A 14770-nucleotide genomic window follows, 5' to 3' on the forward strand; every position below is an offset into this window, starting at 1 on the left:
GGGAGAAAGACTGAAATAGATAAATAATGGTGAAAAGCTGTAGGTGGATATTAAGAGTGTAATTAAGACATGGTGGTGAACTTCTGAATTTGCTGGATTTGTCCTAATAGCCACCTTACACCACATCATCCACAGAGAAGCTTTTCAAAGACTTCTAGCCTTTAATATTTTAGATTGTGTGTGTGTGTGTGTGTGTGAGAGAGAGAGAGAGAGAGAGAGAGAGAGAGAGAGAGAGAGAGAGAGAGAGAAAACAATCAGACAATATTATTTACCACAGGAATAACAACTTGTCAAAACTGTGATCTTCCTAAGATACAGAATTTTTAATTGTCTTGCTCTTCTGTGTTAGTAGAAATGGCGGTTCAGTATAGTTTTTAGAGAAAACCAGCGTGTTTGACAGAAAATCTGAAACCCTGACAAGAAACTGAAAGAGAAAGCGTAAGTTGGTGAGAAAGAACGGGGGAATGAGAATTGTCTGAATATGTTAATGTTTTAATGCAACTTATTTGTCTTTCTCTGAAAAAGGTTTCAGAAAACATGATGGAAATGAGCACTTTCAGTCTCTGCTCCTACATATGGCACATTGAAGATAATAGACAATGCACCTGATTCACTGAGATAGGTCAAAAGTCTGAGAAGGAAGGAAGAAGGAAGAGAAAAAATAATTTTGTATGACTTACTTCTCTAACACTGTTATTCTCTCAACATATGGGCAAATAGACTTAGCAGCATTTTTAGATTTTACCCATGAAGATCAACACAAAGGTGGCCCCAACAACGGCTTCTGGGTTAGGTCTATGCATATGCATATATATATATATATATATATATATATATATATATATATATATATATATATATATATATATATATATATATATATATATATATATATATATATATATATATATATATATATATATATATATATAGGTGGCCTGTATTTAATTAATTTTATTTAGTGTCTCTGTGGCAGTTTTTTTGCTTTTCTGATGTCTTTGTCAGTCTTTGGGGACTGAAACAGAGGGTTTGGGGTCCTTCTGCAGAAAATTTAATTTCCTTTTAATTTTTTATTTTTTTATTTTCTGCATTCTGGTGAATTTTTGGGACTAATTTATGGTATCATTTTGTGAAAATAAAAGCCCTCTGCTACTTCTATGTTGTAATAAGTGGGAGCAAATGCACATGTTCAAAATATTGAGGGGGACATGTCCCCTGCATCCCACCCGGAATTTATACCTAGGCATCTAAATCAGTTCTGACGGGTATCTTCACTGTCAACATATTATTGTACAAACAAAGTTTTACACTACATATGTTCCAAAATATATACCTTCATATAATATAGCTACTGTAATACTCTCTATTGCATTAGAGAACATAGTATTAGTGACAGTTTTCATGTGTGCCAGCAAGAGCCTCATTTGACCGTCCTGTCATGTTTTGTGCCACAATCATTAATATACACTCAGGAGGACAATCTGCCTCTGCTACTGAGAGTAGTCAGTGTGCTTTGATATTGGAGGGTTTATGCTTACTGTTAAAACAAACACAAACAAGCTGCGCAGCGCACTATCCTCGACAGACTTCAGAGTTGAAAGAGTACTGATCTACTTAATATTTGCATGGCTGAAGCTCATTTCTCAGAGGAATATTTGATCAGGAAATCTACAGAATCAGATGCATGATTTAAAATGCAAATTGTGTTTTTTTGTACATGTAAACTCAAAAAAGCAAATTAAGTGAAAAAAAGTCATGATCATACATTCAAAAACAGATAAAAACTGTGTTATTTGCAGTAATCTGAGGAATATCACGTCTGATCTCTAACCTGCCCTTTTTAGGTGCCTATAAGTATGAATTATTGTCAAAAAAGTAAAAAACTACGATATAGTGACTCCTATTGAATTTATCACAATGCATTTTTGAGAAACGGGTGCTAAATGAGAGCCCTCTTTGAGTGAAATGAAATTCCATTATTCTCTTTGTCTAATCAAATAAAGCATCTGATTTATTCAGTTTTGACACTTTTCTGCTCATTTTTCCTTCTTCTGCTCTTTCATCTCTCTTCCTACCCCCCACCCCACCCCTTCCCCAGCCTCCATTTCCAGTGAGCCACCAGCAGGAGGATAATTGATCAATCATGCTAATTGAACAGTCTGGACAGCTAGCCCACCATAGCAGATGTGCCAATTTGCATTCATTAAGATAGAAATGAGTCTTAATCACTGCTCAGCCTTTGATTGACAACATAAACATCCCCTGTCTGAAACTCCTGGTGCCCATTCAGCCCAAAGCACTGTACGAGCTTCATTCCACAACTGCCAATAAAATATATTCTTTGCTTTAGCTGTAAATGCACTTTTGAAGCACAGCCAACTAATACTCAACTGTCTCCATCAATAAAAAAAAACATGAAATACACAGTTTAACGCATGGAGACAAACTGAGGCCTTAGTTCTGATAACTGTTCAGATTCAGTCGCTGTAAAATCAGCAAAAGATGGTCATGAAATTCCACAATCAAAACTGCTTCAGATGAAAACACAGCTTGACATTCAGCAATGGTTAAAATTTCCATCTTATTGAATGATTAATACAGCTCCGTTTATGAAAACAGCTGATAGATCATGAGATAAAACAAAATGGTAATGACCTGATCATTTCATGCTCATTTGCTCTCACTGTAGTGGTCTTGTGAGACGGGGCGTTCCTTCATAAATAGAGAGGGAATTGTGTGTTTTTCCCGCAGTCACACTAACAATGGCCGCCACTCTTTATTATGAGGAAGATAACAGAATTTCCCTATGAATGATCTTCGGTTGTTTACTCTCACAAATCATCTGGGTAAAAGGAATAAAAAAGAGCAGTAAAAAGTCGGTGCTTTGCATACAGTGCAGTCCAGTTATTTACAAATACGAGCATTGGTATTTAAAAGAAACTGCCTCTCTGGGTTAAAGCCTATTCACAGCCCCGGTTTTATACAATTACAATTAAGTGTTGACTTAATGCTTGCAAACCTGATTAATCCTAATCTGTACCCTATACCTTAATTGTAATGAATTGCTCTAAAGAGGGGACAGATAAATGCCAAATGATGCCTGTGAAGTTCCTATCTGATTTCTGCGGCAGACACAGTGATCGTTCTGTGTGCTGCTGGACGGTGTGAGGTTATAGCGGAGCATGAGCAAAATCTCATTAGCTGCACTAGCGCAGAGGGGAGGAAGAGTAAATATTATTAGATTAATCTAATGACTAACGGCAGCATTTGGATTTGTGGCATAAAAAGAATTCAATAAAAAACACAATAGGAACAACGCTTTAAAACTTTCAGCCACACTCAGCTCTGTTCACAACAACATGACCATAGATACCACATTTATTTCCAGGGAGAAATTACAGTATGTTGATAAGTATGATCTTGAGACAAGAAAAAGTGACCCTAAAAATACTTTTTTTTTTTACTCTGAGAACCAGTTTATCTTTAATTTAGATGGCAGATTTGGTTGTTTGTCTATGCACCCAGCAAACTAGTGAGCACTGTGATTCTTTAATATTTGATTTTTTTTCCTAAGTATATATATATATCTATATATCCTTTATTCAACCAGGTAAAATACTTACTGAGATTTAAAATCTATTTCCAAGCGTGACCTAGCCAAGAGTGTAGCCTAAAAGGTTAACATTAGGTAAATAAGGTTGTCCAACAAAAACTCAAACAATGGCATTCCACCTTAAAGGGATGCTTCGATGATCAAAACAAAACATCAAAATAATGTTGTGTAGTCAAATTTGGGTCAACTTTTCCCTGCTCCCCCCAAAGCAAAACTTCACTAAATGATGCAAATGAAGCAAACTGCAGAATTTTCCTGGCTCTCGGGTTGTTGCTTGAACAACAGGCTGTGCTTTTGCATTTTTGTATTGCTTGCCAACCCCCACCACCATGGACACACAAACAGTACACAGCTGATCAAAAGACAGACCCGCCCCTCTCTCTCTGTCTCAAACTCGGAACCAAATTTCGCACAACAGTAAACAGTAAACAGTTAACAGTAAAACTAGGCGCTAATGATCAAATATAAACCAAGATTATGTTACTTCACTTGTCTATCTAAAATTATTTCAGAAACACATTTTAGTGTGCTGTTTAGCTGTAATAGTAAGAGTTTGTGAACAGGAAGTGGGTGCCATACTACTTCCTGCACAGTGAAAATGGAGGCAGAGAAAAACAGAGATCACTTTACTGTTACCTGTAATACGAGATTTTTTCTAACATTGTGTAAAACTGATTAATTAGCATTGTGTCACTCACCAGCAGGAGCATTTATTGGTCTGGTGCAGCACAGTATAGTTAGGTTTTCCACCTCTTGAGCAAACGCTAATGCCACAATCCTTTTTTTTCTTTTATTCCTTTAGTGTTGTAGCACCTATTTCAAAACTAATTGCATCTTTGTAACACATTAGACAGCCTAGTTTTATGTGAGGGCTCTTTTAATACACACATATATATATATATATATATATATATATATATATATATATATATATATATATAAACTCTGTACAGAAATGTTTAAATAATGACACACAGGTCAATGCATAAAAAGAGAGATTTCATACATCAGTTCACCTGTCGCCTGGAGTGTTGCTAAGGTTAAGACCATCAACACATGCAGGCACAAACAAACAAACAAACACACACACACACACACACACAAACACACAATACTGAGCCTACTGCTCCGCTTTGGACTGCGAGCCAAGTTTGAGACAAAGTCCATAGCTCTCCACTGGGTTATCAAACTGTGGCCCAGGCATGCATCCATCTGTGGAAAACATGGAGACTGTTCTCCCACAATGCACAGCCCAGCCTTTATCTACAGATGGTACTACTGAGCAGGAATGTGACCTTTGATTTAGTTTCTTACACGGAATGAGCTTCCCAGTGAAAAGTGGGAGAGGGTTTTTCTGGCCTCCCAAACCTGACAAATGAGCACATGATTGTTTGCATGGCAAAGATTGGTTTAACACAATTTAGATACATTTAGGTAAGTGTCCAGTGTAAGTGTCCTCATGTGAGGCCCATTTTACTAGATAACTGGGGGATTCTTCCCATCAATACAAAGGCATCAGCTCTTCCATGTAGTGTACTGTGCACCTCTAGAGAACCACAAAGACTGGAAAAACAGTCAAGATTACTAATTCTCTTAAAATATGATCAAATCATAGCTTTTGCATTATCAACCACCTCTGACACCGACCTCTCTGGCAAAGTGAATAGTGGGGTTGTGTGGCAATGCTGTGAAGTGGACTAGGTTGGTTACTTCTGCTCTGCTTCCTCACTTCTGAACCTTGACCACGTAGCCAGCAGGCAGAGGCAGATTTGTGCATATTTGCAAAGATGCTGGCCGAGTGAGCGGGGACAACAGTGGCTTGTTCTTGCCTTTTGTGCAACAGGGCAGCTTCCTTGAGAGTAACCAGAAGGGCTAAGTGGCAAATCAGCATGGGACCACTGGTGCTACATTATGCACAATGTACATTCCAATTACACCATGCTGTCAACATACACCAGTAGATGTATGTGATATAAAGGGGAGTGACCCAGCTGATAGGCAGTGAATAAGACTATGAAGATTCTGAGTATAAGATGTTGTTGCCCGCTTCCTGAGTCACGACAAAAACAAATTTGTGGTCACTGTTACGTAAGTAAGGAATGTATCCATGTATTTTTTATGCAGGTGAGCCCCTGCTCTGCTCTGAGGGCCCCTGATGGAGGAGTGACTGCATGAGTCTACTGGATGCCAGAGCACTCTTCTGCAGCTCTGCCAAGCAGGTAATTCACAAGCAGCAGCACCATGAATAAAATATAATGGGCCACAGCTGACTCCTTTATGCTGCATGTAATTTCACTAATTCCTCCAAGTGAAAGTCTTTTCCAAAGCTAGGATTCTTGATTTTTTTTTTATTCTCACTCATCTCACACACTTGATGTCTCTTAATTGGGCATTGGTGATAAAAAAAAAAAACGCTGTATGTTTTAGTGGGCAGGTGGCAGTAAAAACACCAGAGTGTTGCGATGCAGCATTGTCTAAAAAAAAAGTATCTCAGTGCAGAAAACGCTAATCTAAGTGTATTTCAAATAAGAGCTATAAAAATAAATGGGCACGTTTATATTAGCAATATCAGGATTTCATCAATAGGCATTAACATACATTGTATATGCTTTCATTTGTCAGAATGAAGCTTCTTAAAGCAGATCTTGAATGAGCTGAGAAACCACACGTGTGCTAATGAAAGATGTTTGGAACAGGATGTATCCCTAATCATTCTCATTTACTTTGGCTTTTACACTTTTGGCTGACAGTTTTGTACGCTAGCATAACAAGTGGCTTACTCTTCCGCCCGTCACCGAGCATGCAGGAGCTGCCAGGAAACCCAAGTGCTTGTTGAGTTTTATAGAGCAGTATGGAACATACTGAACACTGTATTTTCACTGTGGCAGTAGCCAAGCTGATGGTCTGTGATGAGGAGAAGCCAGAGAGCAGAGCCCTACAGGTACAGTATCTATGGGAAACAGGGTCAGAGATGGTGGTCAGAGGCTATTGTGTGCATGCGTGTGCAGAGATAGGTTTTCCACGTCAGTTGATGGGCACAAGAGAAGCTCAACTTATCAGGAAGTGCAGACCTCCTGTGTCCTATCTGAATGGCGACTATGAGGAAACTGTTACTTGTTCCTCACTCTCGCTTGTCCAAAACATTACCCTTGGAGCATTAACAGAGCTTTTAAGCCTATAGTCACACAAGAAATATATTTAATGGCATGAACCCAGCACCAAATAATAAATTATTATGGTTAAATCTAATAAATCTTAAAATAGTAGAGTTGGGCTAATTTCAATTCGATTTAATTCAATTTTACTTTGAAATGTCATTATTACAAATTTGCCTTGGAGGGCTTTACAGCATACGGCATCTTCTTCTGTCCTTGGACTCTCACAGCAACTAAGGAACCTAACCCCCCCCACACACACACACCTTATGCAAAGTGGCTGAACTCGTATTTGTTATTATGAGTAGTAATATTATTGAACCTTTTTTTTTGCTTACTTTTGGGCCATGTCTTGTAAAGTTGCTTGTTTTCTTCTCCCCATGTTTTTGAAATTAATTTAACCAAATTACTCAGGTTTCAAAGGGTGAAAAAGAAATGTTATATGTAGGAAGATAGCAAGTAGCCTACTCACCCATCGTTTAAGTTGTGACATATCCAGTCTGCTCTCGAGCGCACAGCTGATAGCTATGTAGTTTGTTTACATAACGCAGCAGGAGTGCATATTTAATGGAGTCAGTGTGGACAGAGAGCTCTGTTGTTACACGATGCTATGCAACAGATCAAATTGGTTTGAAAGTTTCACACCGGCCCAACCCTAGAATATACTTTTTGTATAAATCACAAAGGAGAAAATAGCAAAAGGCATGATGTAAAAGACGTTTTCCCCCCAAAGTGCAAGGCGGCGCTCACTCACCTCTACAATGTCAGAGTTGGTTCTGCTCTCGTGGGGCTCGTTGTACTCTGTGTATTTCAGCAGCACTTTGTCCATGTCTGTGCTGGCATACTGGAACAGTTTGTTAGAGCTGTTGAAAATGATGAGGGCTATCTCACAGTCACATAGAACGCTCAGCTCATAGGCCTTTTTCATCAAGCCAAACTTCCTCTTTGTGAAGGTAACCTGAGAAACACACAGAGAACAAAACCACCCATTACAGAGGAAAATGTTTTCACTAAATTAAAAAGGAAGATCAAAGTCAAGGGACCAAAACAGAAATTCGTACATTTACATAAATTTTCCCAAGAGTAAATGTTGATGTAGGTTTCTTGTTATAACAGATGGTAGTGGTTTATGTCAACTCTATGTTTATCGGACAATTGTCAGTTGTGGAAGAAGATTTTACATCCTTTACTTAACCCGTTCAGAGCCCAATTATGTTCCAAACACAAATATTGTAGTGGTGGGTTTCTACTCTAAATGCACTCATATATCACTAGAATTTTTTTTTTGTTATAAGGATACACTTACTATTCTGCTATTATGTGTTATTTTTTCTGCCAATTTCAACTAACGCAAAAATAACCTAATAAGAATAAATGGTCTCAACAGGCCTTTTTTCAATAAAAAAAATATGAGTTTAATCATTTTTCATGAGTGGTAAACTCATATCAATGATTAAAGTGATGCGTTAAAAACATTTCAAATTCATTTCGTATTTTATTTGACTTCATGACATAAAATAACCCTTAATTTCTGTGTTTCCAAAAAATAGTAGGTTGAAAACCCCCTAAGATGCATATTCTGCATACATAATCAATAAAATGAGTTATACACTGATTGTGTCATTCTTTCATATGATTCTTTTGACATTTATATGTCATATAATATCTTATGTTTGCTTTAAACACAAATGATGAACTTTTAAAATATGACTGATAGACTAAAATGTGCCTTGCGCTTCCTCCTTTCCTCCATGGATGTATTATAGTAAAGTTCCTCATGGTCAGCCATGCTTGTTAGAAAAGAGGGCGTGGCTCTGCTACAGTCCACTTTAGATGATTTAGAACTGTGTGACTGACTTACAGACATCCAGTCAAATAAGTCTGTGCATTTGGGTGGAGTCAGATGACACTTATCATAGATCTAGACATCCTAGAAAAGTTCCTCCCATTGGAATGGGCGGGGGATCGAAACAGGTAAACTTAAAGTAGCAATAACACAGAGTAAAAGCGCTCTATTATAAGTAAAGTCCTAAACTTCAATTAACTAAAAAATACAATACTTCACTCTCAAATGTAGCAGGGCAGATGTAAGTAAAAAGAAGTATAAAACAGAAATACTCAAATTACATGTATCTTTGACATTTTACTTAAGTGTTACAGATATGCAGTAATTGTACTTCCACCACTAATAATTATGCTGATAACTTGCTCTAAATATTATTGTAGAGCTGCTTTATGCTGAAAATGTACTTTTTCAAATATAAAAGTATACAATATATATATATAAAACTAGCAGTGTTAACAATCTGATTTTGTTACATTAACCAGAAACCAAGGTGAAAGAAAACAAGATCATTCCTCCTTTAGGAATGATTGCAATGACATAGTACACGACTAAAATGTCTAGTTATCAGGACAGAGGTCAGGGTTAAAGGCACGAGTCAGCGAGCTGAGTCAGAGCTTTGGCAACAACAGGGGTCCATACATTACTGTAGCCCCTGACTCCATATACGGAAAGCTATCTCTGTAGTGCAGCATAAGCCTTGTAACATGAGCCCTCAGATGGGACTTGGGGTCATACATCACTCCAATGGTAACGCAACCCTCTCTGCAAAGTGACTTTATGTCCTGTACCTCTGCAGCTCTGTCTCTGTGGTCGCCTCAGACCCACGCACACATGTCATTATGTTACACCACCTCTTTACAGTACGCTACAGTCATTTCTCAAGCTAAAAACATCAGAGGGAGTATATACATGCAGCTGTTCTCTCCTTTGGTTTTGTAGTGGTTGTTTGCAGAAAATAGTTTTGAAAATCCGTTTTGAAATCATGGCTCCAGATTTATGTTTGTCTTTGGTGTGTGCGTCTTGTTTAAGGCGTATTATACAGCATGGCTCAAGAGCGTGTGAGTGAAAGCAGAGTGCATGTGTCTGTATTCTCCATCAGTTTCACTGACCTACTAAGAGAGGAGTTGGGCAGATGAGCTGGCTTTGTTCATCTTTAATTTGTCACAGCTTGCGGCTATACCCTCATTTAAAGTGGTATGATGCAGTATGATCCTATGTGTTGCATAGTGTCTCTGGAACATTTAGGGTGTGAGGTCACTCACACTGTGATAAATGAATTTCAAATCTTCCACACTACAGGTAATTACACAGGACCATTATTCCCGCTGTAGACATGGAGGAGCCTCTCCTCATGTCGTTCTCTATTCAATGTGCCGATGTTAGTCGGGCTCATATGACAAGCCAAATTCTAAGATGACATTTCTTGAGATGACAAGGTTTAAATACAGGCTGAATCAAATGACATGTTTCCTTGCAAATCGGAGACACATAAAGACTTTGAGTGAGTGACAGAAAAAACATTGGGCCCCATGCAAGAAATGATATACAACATATTTTCTATTTTTTTTGTGCTCGTATTTAGAATTTGTTCTTATTTTGTTAGTAGCCAATAATTTTTGGGATTCACCAATGTTTTCTTATTTGTGTTTATTTTTTTTCGAGTGGTTGAGAGCAATTGTACCAAAATAAGAAAAAAACATCTTGTTTTCACAGTCCACAAATTGCTGTCCAACACAAGGAAAAATAAGTTTTATATTTGAGGAACATTTAAACAATGCATGAATATCATTTAATCATATTTAGATGGGGTTTTAGAGTATTTTTGACTGGATTATTTGATTTCAGGACCAGTGTCAAGGGAAGGTAACTAAGGACTATTTACTCAAGTTCTGTGCTCAAGTACAAATTTGAAGTTCCATTACTTGCATTACTTGCATATTTTAATCTCATGCCACCTTCTACTTCCACTCCACTACACTTTAGATGGAAATATTATACTTTTTACATCTCTACTATTATAAGATAACTACTTTAAAAATATAGATTTTTGTGCACAAACCAAAAGTATGAAAATATACACTTGCAGCTGACACAATTAGTCAATTATTTGGAAAATTAATTGGCAACTATTTCTTTAATTGCGTGAATCATTATTCATGCAAAAAACATTTCATGGTTCCAACTTCTCATATATACTGTATGTATGAGGAACTGTTACTATTTCTTTTAATCATTTAAATTATTGTGATTTATTAAATTCATTTAAACCTTTTTGCATTTGTAATTTTACTTTTATTACTTCAGTGCATTTCCCTGAAATTACATTTACTTTGTTTTAGTTTAAAAATACTTCAGTTTCGCTACTGCAGCAGAAGTTCTTCTAGCAGTCTTTTTTGGTGTCATGTCTCCAGTCTTGTTCATGTGTCAGAGTCTTTGCACTTGGCACAAAACCTGCCCTTATATAGTGTTAGGGGGCGTTAACTGTGCTTATGGGTGACCAACCCATAATCAACTGGGATTCATCGTTGAGCACACCTGGTCAGAGCAGATTTGGATAATTAAGAATGTTTGCTGCATCTGAAGTTGACTTCTCTTATATTTTTTCTATTACTAGAAAATTAAGAGAAAATATCAGAGAATTATAAGAGAATGTTGCTGCTTGAGGCCCATTTTTTGGTTTTGTCAATCTTATGATGTTCAGGGGGATGAGGGGTTAGATGTGAGCACCTGCAGTTTTAAGCAGCTGACATTGGTCTCCTCTGACTTAACATCAGGGTTGACAATCGTTTGCCTGCTTCCATATTTGTTTGTTGGCCTAACCAGCTGGAAAGCAGGGACTGTCATGTGGGAAAATGATTAACAAATTGTATGCTCTTTAGCAGATGAATGCGGCTGTTAAGCCATGGAGATGTCACCTTTCAGCAGGAAGCCCAGGATGAGACGCTGAGCGAGGACTTTGTTCCACCTGGATGCATGGCAGAGTGCTGAGTGCAGGGCTGCTGACCCAGGCACCGCTTCATTTCAACCTCAGCAGCAACAGCAGCACTGAGACTCAGTCCTCATCCCGGCCCCAAACACAAAGCACCTCTACAAAAGCCAGCTGCTGCTCACACTGCCATTAAAGGTGACGACCACATTACTCTTCTGTGCTCACATTTTTATAGGGAGAGAAGGAGGCTATTTTGTGTAGTTTTGCCCCATTTTTCTCCTTTTGTTAGAGTATGTCCAGCTTAATATGATAAGTCATGACACAAAACAGCTCTGAGCATAAAGACCAGCTTTCATAAATATAACCTCCATCCACCCACATCTTCTCTGGGGTGACTGGTGAGACGGTGGAAAACCACAGACATCCTTGAGGTCAAGTGGGAGGTTCACTGGTGAAGCTTTCTTATGGTTCACCAAGTCAAAGGCACCCACAAAGACACTCAATGTGGTTTTCAAAATTTGAGTCACTCCTATAGTAAGATGTGGTGCACATGTCGTCTAGCTCCCTGACTAATTCATGTAATTCATAATGACAGGATTAGCCTAAATGTTGTAAAGCTGCCTCGTAGCAGTGCATCTTACACATGTTCAGAGAAATCAAATGTCAGGGCAAAAGAGACGAGAGGCCACATTTAAACTCCCAATAAACTGGAGTGATTCCAACTTTCTCTGCTTTTGATAAGGTCATTACAACAGCTCGCACAATACCACACAGATTGGCGACTAAACTAGAATTTCATTTAGACTGTGCCAAGCTGAAAACCCTGACCTTTTAAGAAGATCTCACAGTGTCAAAATGAGGTGCTAATTCTGCTCTAAATTCACACAATCTGCATATCCAACTTCTTCCACCACCGAAACCTGTTTTTACTGAGCTTTAAGTGAGTTTGGTAATTCAGTTCTTATATGCATGTTCTTTTATACTTTGGGTATGAGTTTTATTTGATAACACACTATAAAAAAAAGTATTTTAAAGTGCAATATGCAAAATGTTTCTGTAAAAATTCAACAATCATACTGGTCAAAATCACAGAGTGGTGCTGCAGCAGAGTAAAGCCTGCCATAAGACAATTACAAAAAAATCAGATAAACAGAGACAAGCAAATTTGCCTTCTGGAGAAACTAAAATATTGTAACGTCCGGCAAGACGTTGGAAAGAAAGGCGACAGTTTATCAGTACGCCACTTTATTACTGAACTGGTTACTGTAGGCCGTAACCACGCACAAAACAAAAATAAAATAATACAGGCACAGATCAACTTGGCTGCTCTCTGGCTCCTCATGCTTGCTCTCTCTCACACACACAGACTCTTCACCTTCTCACTCCTACCCCGCCCCCTCTCTCCTCTCAGCCATTCACATGCCTAACTCAGCTCTCAAGATGCATTCAGGTAACAAGAGAGGTAGGAACTTACAGAACATCTGCACGTAACAGCATCCAACATTAACATAGCAGCAGAGTTGCTACAATATATATATATATACACACACACACACACACACACACACACGCACACACACACGTATATATGGGCATTTTTTTACCGCAGTGAAAATGTTTTTGAAAAGCTGAACATCCACAAACATGGATTAAAGATTTTTTTAAGATACATTTTTTGATGATAACATCTATCTTTTTTTAAACTTCTGGACTTTAAAACACTCTTGAGTTATGGAAAGTGATCACACAAGTCACAAACATTCCTATGCAGCCACCACTGGAATCTTATGCTGCAAATATTAGTTCAGCCTAATCTTTATCTGCAACATTGAAAATATACCGGGTTTAAACAGAATAAATATACACGTAAAAAAGAAAAAAACTGAATGTTGATTTCTCACAATAACTGGGCGTGGAAAATGCAACCATGTTTTTGTTTTATCGTTTCCATTCTCCACGATACGGATTTTGCCATAGAAAGCTGTATAGCATATAAGAGCATATGCTCCAACAAACCCTGGCGCACACTTCCACTCAGAGTTGATGTGTCAATCAAAAGGTCTATCAATGTCTGTCCTCAGGCAGAGGTGCCAAGATGACAAACAAGACATCTGGGACTCAGAGTGCAGCTGTGACTGGGGCATGGCAGGAGATGCCTGAGTCACTAACACCTTCAGAGGGGTGACGAGCTAGCAGCCTTATTAGAACCTCATGTCACCTCTGACGGCCCCCCATGGCAGACATGAGAGCGGGCTCGAGAGTCACAGAGGTCTGGCACCAGCTGGCAGAGTGACCCGGGCCCTGTGGCTGATGCCCTGGCTACGTGGTGCCAGTGTGTGCGGGCCTGGGAGACAGGCCAGGGCCACCGCGACTGTCTGCCTGGATCAGCTCTCGCTGGGAGAGAGGACAGCCCCAGGATCCCCATGTGGACAACTGAGGGCGCAAAGGCCTCATTTACTGGCTGAGATTGACCTTGAAACCTACAGTAGCCATGACTGATCCTGTTTAGCAGAGAGGATGACATGCTAGTTAACTAAACGTGAGGTTTCCTAGATAAATCTCTCTCATCAGTAATCACAATGATCAAGTTTAAAGACAACTGGGTTGCTCAATATAATAAGAAAACGTATAAGGGGCAGAGTGCTGTGTGAATCAATAATTCTGGTTTATTTGTAGGTATTTCAGGGGCCATTTACACGGCAACAGTTCATGCACGAAACGTTTAACTTTTGTTGCCGTTTGGCTTTTTGTTCACACAACAAAAAGCATTTTAGGGACCTGAAAACTTTTGAAACCATGTTCCAGAGTGTAATCTTTTAAAACACAACCTGTTCTGTCGCCATATAAACTGGCAATGCGCTTATCCTGTGAGAACGGTGACGTCGTGGCCACAGTTCCTGCAGGTGCATTACACTTTAGACAGCCATGCATAAGTAGGAGGACAACAATAACAACAATGGCACAATATTGAGCTGTGTTTGTGCTGCTGTTGGTTCTTGTGCGTGAGTACACCACCGTTTTCTTGTTTGTTTATACTCACCTCTCTGTAGAAGAACTCCTTTATGCGCAAGCGCGTGGTGTTTTTTTATGACGTGTCATAACAAAGTTACACCACAAACTACTGGCCTGGCATGTATAGTACAGCGTTTTTGGTTGTTTTTGTGGATCCATGTATACAAGGCCTTTTTCACAATGTTATCATATGAACACAGACTTTTTTAAAATGC

At 38.7% G+C, this 14770-nt stretch overlaps 1 protein-coding gene across 10 annotated transcripts in view; it reads right to left on the reverse strand.

The window, feature by feature from the left end:
• The window catches only part of mef2aa (myocyte enhancer factor 2aa), an 81031-nt gene that overhangs the window by 32197 nt on the left and 34064 nt on the right, over positions 1–14770 (reverse strand). For all 10 annotated transcript variants that reach the window (XM_088080608.1, XM_088080609.1, XM_088080604.1 and 7 more), the window contains exon 3: positions 7523–7726. In XM_088080608.1, the coding sequence (XP_087936734.1) occupies positions 7523–7726 (204 nt within the window). The remainder of the gene's footprint in view (positions 1–7522; positions 7727–14770) is intronic.

Source organism: Plectropomus leopardus, chromosome 7 (genome assembly GCF_026936395.1).
Source record: "Plectropomus leopardus strain MGB_pleo_1.0 chromosome 7, ASM2693639v1, whole genome shotgun sequence".
Taxonomy (NCBI): domain Eukaryota; kingdom Metazoa; phylum Chordata; class Actinopteri; order Perciformes; family Serranidae; genus Plectropomus; species Plectropomus leopardus.